Here is a 17,512-nt window from a genome sequence, read left to right as displayed (position 1 = left end):
TCGCTTTTTTTTTTCAGAGCAGCTACAAGCAAATTTAACAATACGTCAGACCAGGCTGAAAGGGGGTTAGGGTGGGGGGAAATTTGGGGGCAAGAGACTAGCTGAACTGTTTAGGAAAGGGAGATCTTGATGACTTTTTTTTCTTTTCTTTCTTTCTTTTATTAAGACAGAGTCTCACTCTGTAGCCTACGCTGGAGTGCAGTGGCAGGATCTCAGCTCACGGCAACCTCCGTCTCCAGGGTACAAGCGATCCTCCTGCTCTCCGCCTCCTAAGTAGCTGGGATTACAGGCGCCTGCCACCACGCCCGGCTAATTTTTGTATTTTTAGTAGAGACGGGGTTTCACCGTGTTGGCCAGGCTGGTTTTGAACTACCGACCCCAAGTGATCACGACCTCGGCCTCCCAAAGTGTTGGGATTACAGGCGTGAGCCACCGCGCCCGGCCCTTGGTGATTTTTCTAACCCAATCAGTCTCTCTCCCCTTATTCTTGTGGCTGTCTTCGTAGGGGAAATGGCCTGGACAAATACATGCCAGGCAGTGCAAGGACTGCTAGGAGAAAGGCCCGAGATATCCTTTCCTGGCATTCACTCGGGGGCCCATTATTTACATTCAAACTTCAGAAACTTCCCTTTCCCGGTGTTTGCTAAAGGTGATAAGTTTCCAGGTCACCTGACCGGTCTCATTTGCCGTTAGCGCCAAGTCCTGCAAGTTTGCGTGAGAGGCGGGAAACCAGCCAGAGTTGGGCAAACTTTCCAAGCCAGGATTTTCCTTCAGTGTGGAATCTCGGCGGCCACAGTCTGGTGCCAGCTGGATCTCAAACGGTTCCGTGACCTGTTTGTAAACGCGATGCTTGGTTCCAGCCTAACCGCTCACAAGGCTGAAGCAATTAATAAATTCATTCCTTAATCTCGTTAGGAGTCAACAGCTCCTACCAGTGTGTGGCTGTGGCGGCGACGGTGCCGTTTAAGAAGCCCCACCCTATCAAGAGGTGAGGAAGCGGGGGTCTATGAGTAACTTGAGGGTCGACAGACAGACCAGGAAGAACGCTCGAGGGGGCGCCAGGCCTGTTACTACGAGCGCGCGCCGGCGCACGTCTCCACCCACCTGGAGCAACCGCGGGAGCGCGCTCCCAGCAACCGCGGCAGTCGCTGCGTTTGTAGCCATACGTCACGGCCTCCTCTGCTTCTCATTGGGCGAGCCCGTCCAATCATGTGATTAAAGTATGGCGTATAAATAAAGGCGAGGGGAAGGCGGTGGTCCGCCATTTCGTGGACGCCGGGTGAGCTTGAGCGTTGGTGTGTGTTGGGCCCCAGGAAAGCGGGAAGACGCATCGGAGCGTGTGAATTTGAGCCTCTGCATTTTTTTACCCTAGATCTCGGTAAGACACCAGCGATAGAAGGAGTGAGGTGAAAGTGGAATTTAATCCTACCAAGGAGGAGCCAGGCCCAATGGCGGCGCCAGATTGAGACAAAGAGGCGCCGCCGCCATTTTGTGACGTTCAGCACGGGGCGGTGGCAGGGGCTCTCGGCCCATCAGAGGGTTTCCTCGTCTTGGGGTGGAGGTGTTTATATTTTTCATTGGGGGATGAGTGGGATAAGGGATTACCCGGGAGTTGGGAACTAGAAGGGGGAGCAGGTAGCCGAGTCGTATCCCAGGTCGCGGCCTTTTTATGGCGCCTTTTTTTTTGGTTCCTCATTTAATTGGGAAGCTTCTCAGAATGCTTTTCTAAAGTCACTAATCAAGACCGGACCTTTCAATTCATAGTAAATTGAAAGGTACGGTCTTGATTGGTGACTTCAGAAAAGCAAGTAATAAACCTTTACTTTCTTGTAGTTTCAGTATTTACAGCCTGAGTCTAATTACTTTTTTCTAAGTCCGGACGATCTGTCTTGAACTTAAGATTGGTTCTTTCAGCCGCTTCCCATTAAAATGTATCCTTAACGGTGCCAGCAGTGTTTTTAAAAATTAATTTTCACCAATGGCTTGATCTTAGAACTAACTCCTGGGCACAGGGTGTGGTCACGATAAATAGGATGTATCCGGACTGAATATTTTAATTAGACAAGCCCAGAGTAAGAAGAACGTGGTGTTTCTGGAAAGCACTTAAGTTGAATTGAGTAGATGGTTTTTATGTAATTGAAACTGGTCTACAAGTTTATCAGCTTCATCGCCAAAGTGTCAACTAAGTAATAAAGATTTATCAAATAGAAGTCTCCCAAGGAAAAACAAAAATTATAAGTCGCCAAAGTGCAGTAAATTTTTGAGTAGCAAGTACCTCTTTGTATTTTTCTTAAAGTGAAATTATCTTAAAGCGTACATTTAAGTGGTATTTAGTGTATTCGGTGTTGTGTAATTATCATTTATACGTAGTTCCAAAACATTTCCGTTCCCCCCATAAAGCAGTTACTCACACTTTGACTGTACCCCTTCCTCTAGTCTTTAGCTACCACTAATCTTCCCCTTTCTGTATTTAGCTATCTTACATATTTAGTATTTATGGAATCGTGTGCTTTTGTGTCTGGCTTCTTTAATTTAGCGTAATGTTTTCACGATTTTCCAACGTTGGCGCATTTGTCAGTACTTCATTCTAAATAACACTATCATGTCTATACCACATTTTGCTTATTCGTTTCTGTTGATGGCCATTTGTGTTAACACCTTTTGGCTACTGTGAATAGTGCTGCTATGAAAAAAATTGGCAAGTTGGTCTCCTTGCTTGAGAACCTTCTACTGCATAAGACTTTGGTCTATTTAATGTGATAGCAGCAGCCTTGCTCCTATGGTTCCTTTTTCTATGCTACAGAAAAGTTTCTGTAGCTTACTAAAATGGGGCGAAACATATATGTGTATTTTTTTGGAGCGGAATCTCGCTCTGTCACCCAGGATGGAGTGCATTGGGACGATCTCGGCTCACTGCAACCTCCGCCTCCCGAGTAGCTGGGATTACTGGCGCGCGCCACCACGCCTGGCTGATTTTTGTATTTTTAGTAGAGACAGGGTTTCATCAGATTGGCCAGGCTGGCTTCAAACTCCTGACCTCATGATCCACTAGCCTCAGCCTCCCAAAGTGCTGGGATTATTGGTGTGAGCCACCGCGCCTGCCAATGGGCATTTTTTTTTTTTTTAAGTGAAAACTCTTGGCCTTATTGTTATTAAAGCTGATTAAGTTTTGGCTTATGTAGGCACTTTTGAGTCACTTGCCTGGCAGTATAACCTTAATGTTTTTTCATTATTGTTTGATTTGGTTTTTGAGTCCCCAACGGACTTGGTTTTTTTCTCTCTCTCTTTTTTAAAGACGGGGTTTTACCATGTTGGTCAGGCTGGTTTTGAACTCCCAACCTCAGGTGATCCGCCCTCCTTGGCCTCCAAAGTGCTTGGATTACAGGCGTGAGCCACCACTTCCTGCCAGAAATAGTTTCTTAACAGGTTATTCTATTTTCCTAAAAATGCTTTATTTTGGCGATTAAATAACAGGTTAAGTCCCTAACTCACGACCCAGAGGTGGTAGATGCTCCTCTAGTGTTCTCAAGGTTCCAAGGAAGCTTTTTTTTTTTTAATTTACTAATTTGCTGACTTCCTGAGTAAAGATTATAGGGGATTGGGTGCTTTAGTAGTAATAGTAACATTTCTTGTTTGGCTTCTAGCATTTTAAAATTCAGTTTTTCTCCTTACATGTTACCTTAAAGTCTTTTATCTTCTCTAATGGAATTCCTCTGAGGATCTGTGGACTAGATGTTTAGATAAATGAATATTTCTGGTATTTTTCATTACAGAAATGCATCGTGATTCCTGTCCGTTGGACTGTAAGGTTTATGTAGGCAATCTTGGAAACAATGGCAACAAGACCGAATTGGAACGGGCTTTTGGCTACTATGGACCACTCCGAAGTGTGTGGGTTGCTAGAAACCCTCCCGGCTTTGCTTTTGTTGAATTTGAAGATCCCCGAGATGCAGCTGATGCTGTCAGAGAGCTAGATGGAAGGTAATTTAATAATTACATTGATATAAATGTGTTGCTTTGTGTTTTTCATATTTAAAAATCTATAGGATGCGTGGCTCTTAAATGGGTTTTTGAAGTCTTTAGATAAAATTGGGATCAAATATTTTTAAAAATAGTTATGAACGGATACTTGTTTAAAAGAATTGTTTACAAAATGGTTACAAGGGTTTATTGTACTAATACCTTTACTTTTATGTGTTTGAAATACTTATTCCAGAAAGTGAATCAGTTAATATTTCCCTTTGTGTTAATAGTGTCCTGTTAGCTGGCCAAGTAAGGCCTGACCTCCGTGCCCCCATCCCCCTTTCCTCATATTTGGAAGTATAATGGAAAAAAGGGTCTGAGGGTTGACTGTAAAGCTGCATGAAAGGTTGGTCAATTCAAGCAGGTTGTAGTAAAGTTTTCCAGGGCCTACTTCTTCCCAGTCACTGTCCAAATGTGATAGCTTATTTAAATTTAATGGCTTGCCTGCATGAAGGGTGGGTAATAAGGGTCTTTTTCTACTACTCTGAGTTATAATTTCTTTTTTTAAAAAAATGGTTATTTATTTATTTTTTTTTTTATTTTGTTTTTTAAAGACGAGGTTTCACCATGTTGGTCAGGCTGGTCTTGAACTCCCGACCACAGGTGATCCGCCCACCTTGGCCTCCAAAGTGATTGGATTACAGACGTGAGCCACCGTGCCCTGCCAAATTTGTTATTTAAAAAATAATACAGATGGCGGTCTAACTGTCTTGCCCAGGCTGGTCTCAAGCTCCTCGGCTCAAGCCATCCTCCTGCCACAGCCTCTCCAAGTGCTGGGATTACAGGTGTGAGCCACCTCACCTAGCCACAGCTACAATTTCTTCTGTGTGGACTGTTGATAATTGAGGGGAGAGGGTGCTGTAAAATGGCCAAAATGGTTCTGTCTTGTTTTGAACCCATTTTTACTTAAAGTGGGGCAGTGGAAGACCAGTAAATACAGCCTGGTAAATAACTGACTAAGTGTTGGGATCTCAAGGAAGAAATCATAATTAGATTTAGATTTAGATATAGAACTTGCTTTTTCAGGGATAAATGGAAGGATCGTGACACTTAAATCGTACCTGTTAACAAATTAACAGTGAACTAAATCAGACTGGTGCTAACAATTAAGGAATAAAATAGAAGTTGGCTTCTTTGTGAATTGGTACTTTAGAAAATCCTATTTAATTGTTTAATCCGAAATTAAACTGGGAAACAAGCTTATTTTCCAAGAAGGAATCTTGCTCTGTCCCCCAGGCTGAAATGCAGTGGTGTGGTCTCACCTCATTGCAACCTCTGCCTTCAAGCGATTCTCCTGCCTCAGCCTCCTGAGTAGCTGGGATTACAGGCGTGTGCCACCACACCTGGCTAATTTTTGTATTTTTAGTAAAGCCGGGGTTTTACCATGTTGGCCAGGTTGGTTTTGAACTCTTGAGCTCATGATCCGCCTACCTCGACCTCACACAGTGTTGGGATTATAGGTGTGAGCCACTGTAGCCGACCAAGCCCAATTTATATTAGTAAAAATAAGAGAACTAAAAATGTGGTATTCAAAAAAAAAAAAAAAAAAGAAATTTGGTATTCTGTAGACACTTGGATGTGTTCTTTGCAGAGTAGCTATAGGGAGTACTTTTGGCTTTAATATACATCTCAGAAAGGCTGTTTTAAGTTTAATGTCTTTTTCCTCTCAGAACACTATGTGGCTGCCGTGTAAGAGTGGAACTGTCGAATGGTGAAAAAAGAAGTAGAAATCGTGGCCCACCTCCCTCTTGGGGCCGTCGTCCTCGAGATGATTATCGTAGGAGGAGTCCTCCACCTCGTCGCAGGTACTTGAGAGAGAGTGTGTTTAGAGGTATTGGTGTAATGGAGTAGCTAGTAGGAGCAGGTATTTCTCTTAAAGTTTGTTGGTGGGTTTTAAACTTTGGAAGAATCTGAGGTTTCTGTGAAACATATTTGTTGGGTTTAGTTTGGGGTATGTGAGTTGTGCTGAGTGTTGGCTTTTGTCTTTAGGTCACTGTTCATGTTGGTAGTCAGTAACTTCTATCTTGGATCTGTCTTCTAGTTCATCTTTCTAGTTGCATCTTTTCAAGTCTTCCCTTAAACTTCAGTTTAGGCCTTTATCCATTTCTTGGCTCCATAATGACAAACATTACATTCAACTCTAGCTCTTCACAAATTTGTGTTTTCTACTACTAGGACAATTGTAATATTTATCAAACAGGCAGCTGTTTTAATGTTACAACTGGTAAAGTAGAAGTCATTCTGAAACTTAAGTCACTGACCAATAAAGGGGGCTAAAAAGGAAGTAATCCCAGTCATCTGTTCTTCAATCCCAAATAGAAGAAAATTCAGTTTTTTTATAATTTAAAATGGCATCATTCTTGGACCAGGCAGTATTGTCTGGATGCTAACTCCACATCTCCTCAGACCTCCAAAATAGTTTCTATAGGACTAAATTTACCTCTTACAGGTGAGTGGAGTCCTTCTAGGAGACAGGAGTTCAAAATCTTGCCCCTTTTGCTATTTTGAAAAACAACAGCACACTGTTGCCCATCATAATAAAGAGTATTTGTTAGCTAATAGATGGTTGTACTGATGGCTTGTTTTTCATTTTTTTTGTGCTTTTTGGTCCATCTATTAATAAAAATGAACCCCGTTACAGAGTCACCATCATGTCTCTTCTCACCACCCTCTGAATCTGCATTAGCCAGTCAACTAGCCCTTTCAGCGTCATGTGACCAGCGCGCCCCATTCAGCTTGGCTGGTGTCGTTTCACATGACCCAGGCTGGCCAGTCGTCAGGTTGCACCGCCCTTTGGTTCCCGAGCATGCTGTTTTCTCTCAGCCTTCTCTCCAACCTTAACCAAATCGGCAGCAGCCACCTCGACCGCCCACACATTCCTGGCCAATCAGCTCAGCTGTTTATTTACCAAATGTCTTCACAACAACTACAGCAGCAGCCTTCGGCTAACAAAAAAGCAGGAAAAATCCACAACACCCCCTTCGCCAACCAACTAAATCCAACGCAACATCTGGCAAAACCTTTTCAGCAAATTCTTCCTGGCCGTCAGTCCGGCAGCCTCACCTCACCATTTCTAGCTTGTTGAAACCCAAAACTAGTAAGTTTTTCCTGCTTATACAGTTTACTGCTGGTTAAAATAAGGAGTAAGCGGCTTAAAGTAATTCTTTTTTCTGGATCAAAGGCTGGCTGTGCATAATTGAATGGTAACGTACATATATATTGCTTGAAAAACTTTTAAGGGTGATAGGGAACTCGTAATGTAACTAGTCCGTCAAGTGAAACTTATTTGCATGTGTGAGATGCCAAACTAAAAATTTTAATATCTCTAACAGATTAGCTTTCTTTTCTGGCAAAAAATTTGTTGAATCCTATCACCTTTAAATGGTTTTACTAACAGTTTCAAAATTTTAAAATTTGGGGTTGAAGTGTGGGCCAAGCTAAGGTAATTTTGGTAAGCCTAAACACACTCTTAAATGTTGACGATCACAAATGCAGTTCTAATGTACCACTTAATGGCATCAATATTGACACCTACCGCGTTTTCACAAAATTACACTATCCACCTGGTACCTAAGTCTTGTCATGGACTTACAGGTTTGCATGGGTTCCAAATACTGGTTTATGGTACTGTTTTTGGAACTACTTGGGACTATATTTTGGTGTGGTGTTTGGGTAGTGAAGTTAGTTTGACATGAAGTTTTGCATTGGACAGATCTGCTGTGAAGCATTCTTTGTTAAAGTGAATCCATGGTTGGAATACCTGCTTTTCACTTGAGCTTTTTGTTCCTTAATCCTTCTGTGCCTTTTTTTTTCTTTTCTTAATTATTATTATTATTTTTTTTGGACGATGGGTGCCAGTTCTTCGGCACATTCACTGGGCCCAACAGTGAAATTGAAAAGTTGGGAAATGCCTCACGCCATAAATACTAATTGGTGATGAGTCTAATTTTCCTGTTTCTGCTTTTAGATCTCCAAGAAGGAGAAGCTTCTCTCGCAGCCGGAGCAGGTAAATGACTACCTTTTTTGGCTACATTCTTAGAAATGACAAGTGTTTCTGCTGTTCTGAACTTTTCCAGATGGCTTGGTTAATGGGATTAAACCTTGGCTTTAATTGTGAATCAAGTTGTAAGGATGAGTCAGCTTTGAGTTTTCAAAGACTTTGAATTTAATTTTCTTTAAAAAGAGGGTGTCTTGGGCCGGGCGTGGTGGCTCAGGCCTCTAATCCTAGCACTTTGGGTGGCCGAGGTGGGTGGATCACCTGAGGTCAGGAGTTCAAGACCAGCCTGGCCATCATGGTGAAACCCCATCTTAAAGAAAAAAAGAGGGTGTCTCACCTAGCTGGAGTGCAGTGATGTGATTATTATAGGTCAATGAGGCCTTTAACTGCTGGCCTTGGATGGAGCCTCCCTCAGATTCCTGAGTAGCTAGGATTGCAGGCGCACACCACCACACCTGCCTAATTTATTTTTTGTGGAGATGGGATCTCACTTTGTTACCCAATCTGTTATCAAACTTTTGGCTTCTAGTGAGCCTACTGCCTCTGCCTCCCAAAATATTGGAAATATTGGCATGAGCCACCATGCCAGATCAAGAGAATATTTAGGTATAATTTTATCATACCTCAGTGGGCCTAATGTTTTTTTTCTCTCGTTTAGGTCCCTTTCTAGAGATAGGAGAAGAGAGAGATCGCTGTCTCGGGAGAGAAATCACAAGCCGTCCCGATCCTTCTCTAGATCTCGTAGGTAAGATCTTTGATAACTTGAGCTGTTTAAGACTTCGCATATGTAGTATACTAAGGCCTGTCTTCTAAGCCATAAATTTTTACCTTAAAAGTCTATTTTGATATGTCACCAAGTTACAAATGTAATGTTTTATTTTCTGGTTTTTTTTTAGCCGTTCTAGGTCAAATGAAAGGAAATAGAAGACCAGTTTGCAAGAGAAGTGGTGTACAGGAAATTACTTCATTTGACAGGAGTATGTACAGAAAATTCAAGTTTTGTTTGAGACTTCATAAGCTTGGTGCATTTTTAAGATGTTTTAGCTGTTCAAATTTGTTTGTCTTTTGAAACAGTGACACAAAGGTGTAATTCTCTATGATTTGAAATGGATCATATGAGGCATGTAATACCAAGAATTGTTACTTTACAATGTTCCCTTAAGCAAAATTGAATTTACTTTGAATTTTAGTTATGCATAGACTGATAATAAACCTCGAAACCCGCCCAGCAGAAGTGTGAATTTTTTTTTTTTTTTTTTACATACAGAAACAACTGGCAAAAATTGAACTAAGATTTACTTTTTTGAGGCCGGGCGCGGTGGCTCAAGCCTGTAATCCCAGCACTTTGGGAGGCCGAGGCGGGTGGATCACGAGGTCAAGAGATCGAGACCATCCTGGTCAACATGGTGAAACCCCGTCTCTACTTCAAATACAAAAAATTAGCTGGGCATGGTGGTGCGTGCCTGTAATCCCAGCTACTCAGGAGGCTGAGGCAGGAGAATTGCCTGAACCCAGGAGGTGGAGGTTGCGGTGAGCCGAGATCGTGCCATTGCACTCTAGCCTGGGTAACAAGAGTGAAACTCCGTCTAAAAAAAAAAAAAAAAGATTTACTTTTTTGGGATATAGGATGCAGCTATAGTTGAACAAGCAGTCTTTAAAAGTTGCTGTGAAACACAAGCCATCGGGTAAAAAACGCTGCTCTGTTAAATTAGAGGTTTTTGAAAAAGCCAACTCATGCTTATCCTGGGCAGAGGTTGCCTAGTTGGTATAGAATCTGTTAAGTTTCAAGGAAGTTTATCTTTGCTTTTAGGTCATAAGTTTCTTACTTGATTGCTGTATATGAATACATGGCTGTTCATGACATTATGTCCAAATTTGAGATTTCAAAAATGACCTGCCAGTTTAAGGGTACATTGTAGAGCTGAACTTTGAGTTACTGTGCAAGATTTTTTTTCATGCTGTCATTTGTAATATGTTTTGTGAGATTCCTTGGGATTAAAGTTTTGGTTACAAATTGTTGTTTAACTTGAAAGCCTGTTTTTCCTTGCAAACTCAAAATCTGTGAGCTTGGTACCAAGTCCAGGTATAACATTCCTATTGGAAGCCATACTTATATTTTCTTGTAAAGTGCTTTTGAATTAATAAAATATTAGCATAATTGTGTAATAGTTTAACCCACTGTTACCAGTGTTCTTATCCCATGGGAAGCAGTTGGTTACACGATTCTTATTTTATAAGAAACACAGCTGAGATGCACTATGGATTAGTCTTCGTAAGTGAAGGAAATACAGTTGTCACCTAAGTGATAGTTAACCCATTTTAGGAGTAGAAGCCAGTTCAGGGTCCATGATATTTAGTGACCAACATTTTAAAGTATAGCAGCAACCTGGTACGTTGTAACACAAAGTAAGTTGCCCATTAAAAATGGCTTTTATCTTCAGCATGAAAACTTTCCACAGTTCTAAAAATTGCTTCCATTTTATAATTTGAGGTGTTGCATGGGAATTCTAAGCTGATCCATCATGATGTAAAGTTCACAATATGGTTCAAATGTAACAGTGCAGAATTGAATATGGAGGCATGCATAACCTTCCTCTTAGAAAATGGGAGGAGTTGTAATTTCAAATTTTTGTGCAATTAGATTAAATCATAATGCAACAGTCTTGTGGCTTAATTTCCTTAAATATGCTCTTTCAAGATAGTTTTGGATTATGCTGTATTGACTGTCTTAAATACAAAAGATAAGTCATTGCATTAAGAGATAAAGCTGTATGGATATATATTAAGATACAGGTCCTAAACAAATTACTAAATTATTTCCACCTTTTACACAAATCTTGAGGGGAGAATTGGTGTCAGGAAGATTCAGCTTTCGAGTTACGTGTGTTTAAGGAAGATACTTTTCAGACTGCCTGTTGACTTACTGGGAGCTCTGGCATTGGGCATTTTGTCTTTCAGCATTCCCACATAGCCTAAAATCTGTTCCTGTTAGGAACAAGCCAAGATAGCTAAGAAATTATAGAAGCAGTGCAATATGTCAAGTTACATTGCTCTTACTTTTATTTTTTTTTGAGAGGGACTCGCTCTGTTGCCCACGCTGGAGTACAGTGGCATGATCTCAGCTCACTGCAACCTCTGTCCCCTGGGTTCGAGTGATTCTCTTGCCTCCGCTTTCTGAGTAGCTGGGATTACAGGTGCGTACCACCACGCCTGGCTAATACATTGCTCTTATAAATGGACAACTTACATGGGCATTTTTTTAGTATATGACTATCTTGCAGGGTCTTAAGTTAGAGGTTTTTTTGTAAAACGGACAGTATAGGTATGGGTATAATATGGCTAAGAAATAATACAGAACCTGAAATAAAATTGACTTCACCAGGGAGTTATCCTGACTTCGGTGACTTACAGTCCCAGTTTGCAGTTACTTTAAACAGAAGCCTTAGCACAACCTCAAGGCTCTTAGAAACTTAAGAACATGGAAAGTGTTAAACCTTTGAATTGCACATTTAGATTGTGGCTATTTGGGAAGTTATAAAGTTCCTGTAATTTCCAAAATAACAGGTCACACCAGCCAGTCTTGTCCATATTCTGAGTTGAGTTGTAAAACTGAAAGGAATCACAAAACCGAAGTTAGACTTGTGATTTAAGGATTAAGGTGTCACTATTATTAATACTTGATGACAATTTAAAGAAACATTAAGGATTATAGTTGGTTATGTTTTAAAGGATATTGGCTGGGTGTAGTGGCTCACACCTGTAATCTCTCGCACTTGGGAGCCCAGGGCATGAGGATCTCTTGGAGCCAGTAGTTTGAGACCAGTCTGCCCAACATAACAAGATTCGCGTCAATTTTCTTTTAAAGGAATATTTAGCTTGATCTATGGTTTTTATTGTGGATTGCTTCTGACCTCCACATCTTAAGCAGAAAGTTGAAAATAGCCAGAGAAGTTTCAGTTTTACCAAACACAGGTATGCTGTATCTACCATTTGAGTATCTAAGAAATCCTTACAAACGTGTGATCTGTCAATGAAATCCCCACCCTATTAGACTGCAGTCTCAGTGGTTCTCACTCAAACCTGTATGTGGATGGGAAATCCAGATTATTACTATTTCCTTTTAGTACAGTGCTGCTTAATTAGAAATTTTGTTGGATTGAAAAGGTATTTCATGGCCTGGGGCGGTGGCTCATGCCTGTAATCTCAGCACTTTGGGAGGCCGAGGCAGGTGGATCACGAGGTCAAGAGAGAAAGACCATCCTGGCCAACATGGTGAAACCCTGTTTATACTAAAAATACAAAAAAAAAAAAAAAATAGCTGGGTGTGGTGGCACGCACCTGTGGTCCCAGCTACTTGGGAGGCTGAGGCGGAAGAATCGCTTGAACCTAGGAGGCTGAGGTTGCAGTGAGCCAAGATTGCGCCACTGCACTCCAGCCTGGAGACAGCAAGACTGTCTCAAAAAATAAAAAGATATTTTCAGAATAGATAAAGCTGGACTCCTGGCTCATTGACTTAGTTTTTCAGGATGATCTTACCCTGTGTAATTTTGAGTTCTACGTGATAAATACCCTTGGTAATGTGAGAACCACTGGTTTAGTATTTTGTCCAAGCATGCTTTTTTCAGAGAAAGATTTAGTTGTCAGATCTAGTTGGTGGTAATCTCTTGTATATTTTTGTACTGCCAGATTGTTGCCTTCTGGTTTTCCATCTTTTTGAGAAAGATTTCTAATTAAAGTTACTGAAGAAAAACTGGGTTGGAAATATATTTTTCTCTAAATAATCCAGTAGTGTTGAATGATTTTATATGTCCCCACTAATTCTTTTAATCCTGTTTTATTATGGATTCATCAGGTACCTGAAAGAGAATTCAGCTGTAGATCTCTTAAGGTTCTGAGACAGGATCATTGAAATTTGCTTTTGCAGGGCGAAATGCCTCACACCTGTAATCCCAGCACTTTGGAAGGTTGAGGTGGGTGGATCACTTGAGGTCAGGAATTTGAGACCAGCCTGGCCAACATGGTGAAACGCCGTCTCTACTAAAATACAAAAATTAGCTGGGCATGGTTGCATGCGCTTGTAGTCCTGGCTACTCGGGAGGCTGAGGCAGGAAAATTGCTTGAGCCTGGGAGGTGGAGGTTGGAGTGAGCTGATATCACCCCACTGCACTCCAGCCTGGATGACAAAGTGAGACCCCCATCTCCACGAAAAAAAAAAAGAATGTATAAATCTTGAGACCTAGAAGCTTCTTAATGTATTTTTTTTTTTTTTTGAGATGGAGTCTCTCTCGACCAGACTGGAGTGTAGCAGCTCGATCCCTGCTCACTGCAACCTTCGCCTCCTGGGTTCAAGAAATTCTGCCTCAGACTCCAAGTCTGTAGCTAGGATTACAGGCTTGTGCCATCACACCTTCCTAATTTTGTATTAGAGCCAGGGTTTCACCATGTTGGCCAGGCTGATCTTGAACTCCTGAACTAAAGTGATCCACCTGCCTTTGCCTTCCAACGTGCTGGGATTACAGGCATAAGCCACCATGCCCGGCCTAGAAGTTTAGTTTTTGAAAGAATAACTCCTCTTTGGGAAACCATTGTAAATCTTAAGCTCAGGCAGCTGGTAACTTAAAAACCTCGTCCAGCTGGCTGTCTGCCACCAGAATCTCATAGGGACATTTATTTTTAGTTCAGATAAAACCACGCATGTTATGCTTTCAATGAAAGTACTTTACAAATACAAATTGGAATAGCAACTTGTCATTTGTTTCATATCTTTCCCACATGTCAAAGTCCATGACACAAGAACTTAGGAACGGGATACGGTGATGTATCATGACACCAGCTCAATATCTAGAAAGAAAAACCTGTATAATCGTGTTTGACTGCAGTGCAAGTTTAGGCTATTGACCTTTAACCATTCTTTCACTCCAGTTTTTTTTGTTTATTGGTTTTGAGACAGCTTCACTCTGTCACCCACACTGGAGTGCAGTGGTGTGATCTTAGCTTGCTGCAAGTGATTTTCCTGCCGTAGCCTCCCGAGTAGCTGGGATTAACAGCATGTATGTGCCACCATGCCTGGCTAATTTTTGTATTTTTAGTAGAGATGGTCTTTCATCCTGTTGGCCAGGCTGGTCTCACCTCAAGAGATCTGTCTGCCTTGGCCTCCCAAAGAGCTGTGATCATAGGCATGAGCCACCACGCCTGGCCTCATCCCAGCTTTTAAATTTTTTTTTTTTTTTTGAGGGAACATTCTCACTCTGTCACTCAGGCTGGAGTGCAGTGACACTGTCATATCTCACTCGACCTCTTGGGCTCAAGTGATCCTCCAGCCTCAGCCTCCAGTGCAGTTTGGGTGACAGATGCACACCATCACAACCAGCTAGTTGTTTTTTTATAAGATGGGATTTCACTGTCACCCAGGATGCGCACAAACACTCCTCCAGCTTTGGCTTCCTGAAGTACTGGGATTAGCATAAGCCACTGCAACTGGCCATCCCAATTCCAGAGCTCACAGTAAAATGATAAGGAAAGACTAACGAATCTGAGGTAAGAGGAAGAAATAAATGCCTTAATCATAAAATACAGGTTTAGAGGCAGAAACAATTGAGAATGTAAACTGCACTAGGGTTTAGAGGTAAAACAGGGTTTTTTTTTTTTTGTTATTGCTGTTTTATTCAAGAACACATACAAAATATTCCAGATAAATGAAATTTAATCCTTGTCTTCCTCTTCTTCGTCCTGGTTAATCTGGAAGTAACGTAATTCGTAACTCTTTGCTGTTAGCAACTACGCGCAACCAATCACGTAGATGATTATTCTTCAAATATTTTTTGGTGAGATATTTCAAATACCTTTTGGAGAAAGGCACCTCGGACGTCACGGTGATCTTGCTCTTGCTCCTTTCGATGGTCACCACCCCTCCACCAAGGTTCCCGGCTTGCCCGTTCACTTTGATCCTTTCTTGCAAAAACTGCTCAAAATTGGCAGCATCCATAATTCCATCTTCTACAGGGTGGGTGCAATCAAGAGTGAACTTCAGAACCTGCTTCTTTTTTTTGTCCCCCTTCGCCACAGGCTTTTTCACGGGAGCCATGACGGCAGTGGAGGCAGAAAGAACGGGGTTTATTTTTTAAGCCATGAGTTTGAAGTGGGTCCAGATCTGATGGTTTTAAACTTTCCTTTAGCCATGTATTTGAACAAGCATGTATAAGATAACCTGTTCAGCTTTCATACTGACAGGAAAGCCAAGAAGTTGGGAGTATTAGAGTACATTGATGAAATAAATGGCTGGCTCGCTCATTCTGGCTGCTTGGAGTTTAATGAGAAGTTGACTGAGCTGGCAGTCCTGGTTGGATTTCAGTTGGCAATATATAGTAACCCATTTGACATGAAGTTGCCCTCAAAGAGTGAGTTTGGAAGAAGTCATGTGCTTTGTAAGTTGGAGTGGATGAACAACACTGTCAAGAGGGCTATGAACCGAATCATTGTAAGTATCTGCCTTTCAGGTTGCTGGACATTTCAGTGATGACAGTTGGGAGTGGTCAGGAAAGGAAGTAATGACTGATCATTTCTGCCAGAGGAGAGCCATTTTCTTTGTTTTTTGATGATAAAGGATTTTTTTTTTTTTTTTTTTTTGAGACGGAGTTTTGCTCTTGTTACCCAGGCTGGAGTGCAATGGCGCAATCTCGGCTCACCGCAACCTCCGCCTCCTGGGTTCAGGCAATTCTCCTGCCTCAGCCTCCTGAGTAGCTGGGATTACAGGCACGCGCCACCATGCCCAGCTAATTTTTTGTAGTTTTAGTAGAGACGGGGTTTCACCATGTTGACCAGGATGGTCTCGATCTCTTGACCTCGTGATCCACCCGCCTCGGCCTCCCAAAGTGCTGGGATTACAGGCTTGAGCCACCGCGCCCGGCCATGATGATAAAGGATTTTTAAAAAATTTTTTGGTGGAGCCATTTTCATATGTGCTGTTGAACCACTTGAGAGGTACCTGTTTTTTTTTCTTTTTTTTTTTTGAGAGAGTTTCTCTCTTGTTGCCTAGGCTAGAGTGCGATGGTGTGTTCTCAGCTCACTGCAACTTCCACCTTCTGGGTTGAAGGGATTCTCCTGCCACAGCCTCCGAGTAGCTAGGATTATAGGCATTCGCTACCACGCCTGGCTAATTTTGTAGTTTGAATAGAGATGTAGTTTCTCCGTGTTGGTCAGGCTGGTCTTGAACTCCTGATCTTAGGTAATCCACCTGCCTCGACCTTTCAAAGTGTTGGGATTACAGGGGTGAGCCACTGTACCTGGCCAGAGACTTTTGTTTTTTTTTTAAAGTAGAGGTGGGGTTTTGCCACGTTGGCCAGTCTTGTCTTGAACTCCGAGCCTCAAGCAATTCGCCTGCCTCTCAAAGTGCTGGAATTACAGGCATGAGCCACTGCATGCAGCCCGAGGTTATCTGTTAAAAGGGCAGAAAATATTCCTTATGCATTACACGTCCTACTAAATAAGCGTTATATTTAGAACCCAGGCCAGCCTTGACTCCAAACCCCCTGTTTTCTCTTCCATTACATTTTAACTTTCTTATCCCAATCATAAAATGCCATTTTTTTTTTTTTTTGCCACTCAGTGATTGTCAGCATGTCTTTTTTTGGTTTTTAGAGCATGTCTTTTCAAATATAAAGCATGCTCATAGTAAAAAATGTGAATTTTAACAAACATTGGAAAATAATTTTCTCCTCCAGTCTTTTATAGAGGTAACTTGTTAAGAGGTGTATTTTTTTATGTCAACTCATACGTAATTGTATATTCTAAAAGTTAGGCTTTTATGGGCTGAGTGCAGTGACTCGTGCCTGTAATCCCAGCACTTTGGGAGACTGAGGTGGGCGGATTACGAGGTCAGGAGATCAAGACCATCCTGACTAACACGGTGGAACCCTGTCTCTACTAAAAATACGAAAAATTAGCTGGGCGTAGTTGCGGGCGCCTGTAATCCCAGCTATGTGGGAGGCTACTGGGTTTGGAAGAGTGTGGAAGGGGGGACTACTGAGTTGAATAGTCCAAGGTCAAGAGAGACATTTGTGGATAAGGGAGTATGGGCATATGTCAAGAAAGGGGCTCCTGAAGGGATAGGCAGTGGGAAAGATGGTGTGGATTAAAACTGTTAGCTCTTTTAAAATAGGTTTTCAAATTAGGCTGCCTTGAGTTCAAATTTTTGTCTTTTGGCTGTATGCTGAGGGCAAGTCACTTACTTAGTGTCCTTATTGGAAAAGTTGGGGGATAACAGTATACTTCAACGCCGGGCGCAGTGGCTCAAGCCTGTAATCCCAGCACTTTGGGAGGCCGAGGCAGGTGGATCACCAGGTCAAGAGATCGAGACCATCCTGGTCAACATGGTGAAACCCCGTCTCTACTAAAACAAAAATACAAAAAATTAGCTGGGCATGGTGGCACGTGCCTGTAATCCCAGCTACTCAGGAGGCTGAGGCAGAAGAATTGCCTGAACCCAGGAGGCAG

At 42.0% G+C, this 17,512-nt stretch overlaps 2 protein-coding genes across 2 annotated transcripts; one reads left to right on the top strand and one right to left on the bottom strand.

Annotated features, from left to right (window-relative positions):
- The first annotated feature begins 556 nt into the window (after window positions 1-556).
- SRSF3 (serine and arginine rich splicing factor 3) lies at window positions 557-9,279 on the top strand. Its single transcript, XM_017522594.1, has 6 exons — window positions 557-1,378; window positions 3,774-3,981; window positions 5,694-5,828; window positions 7,991-8,029; window positions 8,679-8,765; window positions 8,917-9,279. Exons 2-6 carry the CDS (start codon window positions 3,776-3,778, stop codon window positions 8,942-8,944), a joined length of 495 nt encoding a protein of 164 aa, XP_017378083.1. The 5' UTR covers window positions 557-1,378; window positions 3,774-3,775; the 3' UTR covers window positions 8,945-9,279.
- A 5,261-nt stretch (window positions 9,280-14,540) lies between these two features.
- LOC108299992 (60S ribosomal protein L22-like) lies at window positions 14,541-15,285 on the bottom strand. Its single transcript, XM_017522595.2, has one exon. It carries the CDS (start codon window positions 15,102-15,104, stop codon window positions 14,754-14,756), a length of 351 nt encoding a protein of 116 aa, XP_017378084.1. The 5' UTR covers window positions 15,105-15,285; the 3' UTR covers window positions 14,541-14,753.
- Window positions 15,286-17,512: the final 2,227 nt, after the last annotated feature.

The sequence above is a fragment of the Cebus imitator genome, unplaced genomic scaffold, assembly GCF_001604975.1.
Source record: "Cebus imitator isolate Cc_AM_T3 unplaced genomic scaffold, Cebus_imitator-1.0 Scaffold24, whole genome shotgun sequence".
Classification (NCBI taxonomy): domain Eukaryota; kingdom Metazoa; phylum Chordata; class Mammalia; order Primates; family Cebidae; genus Cebus; species Cebus imitator.
This window is presented reverse-complemented; position numbering and strand designations above follow the sequence as displayed.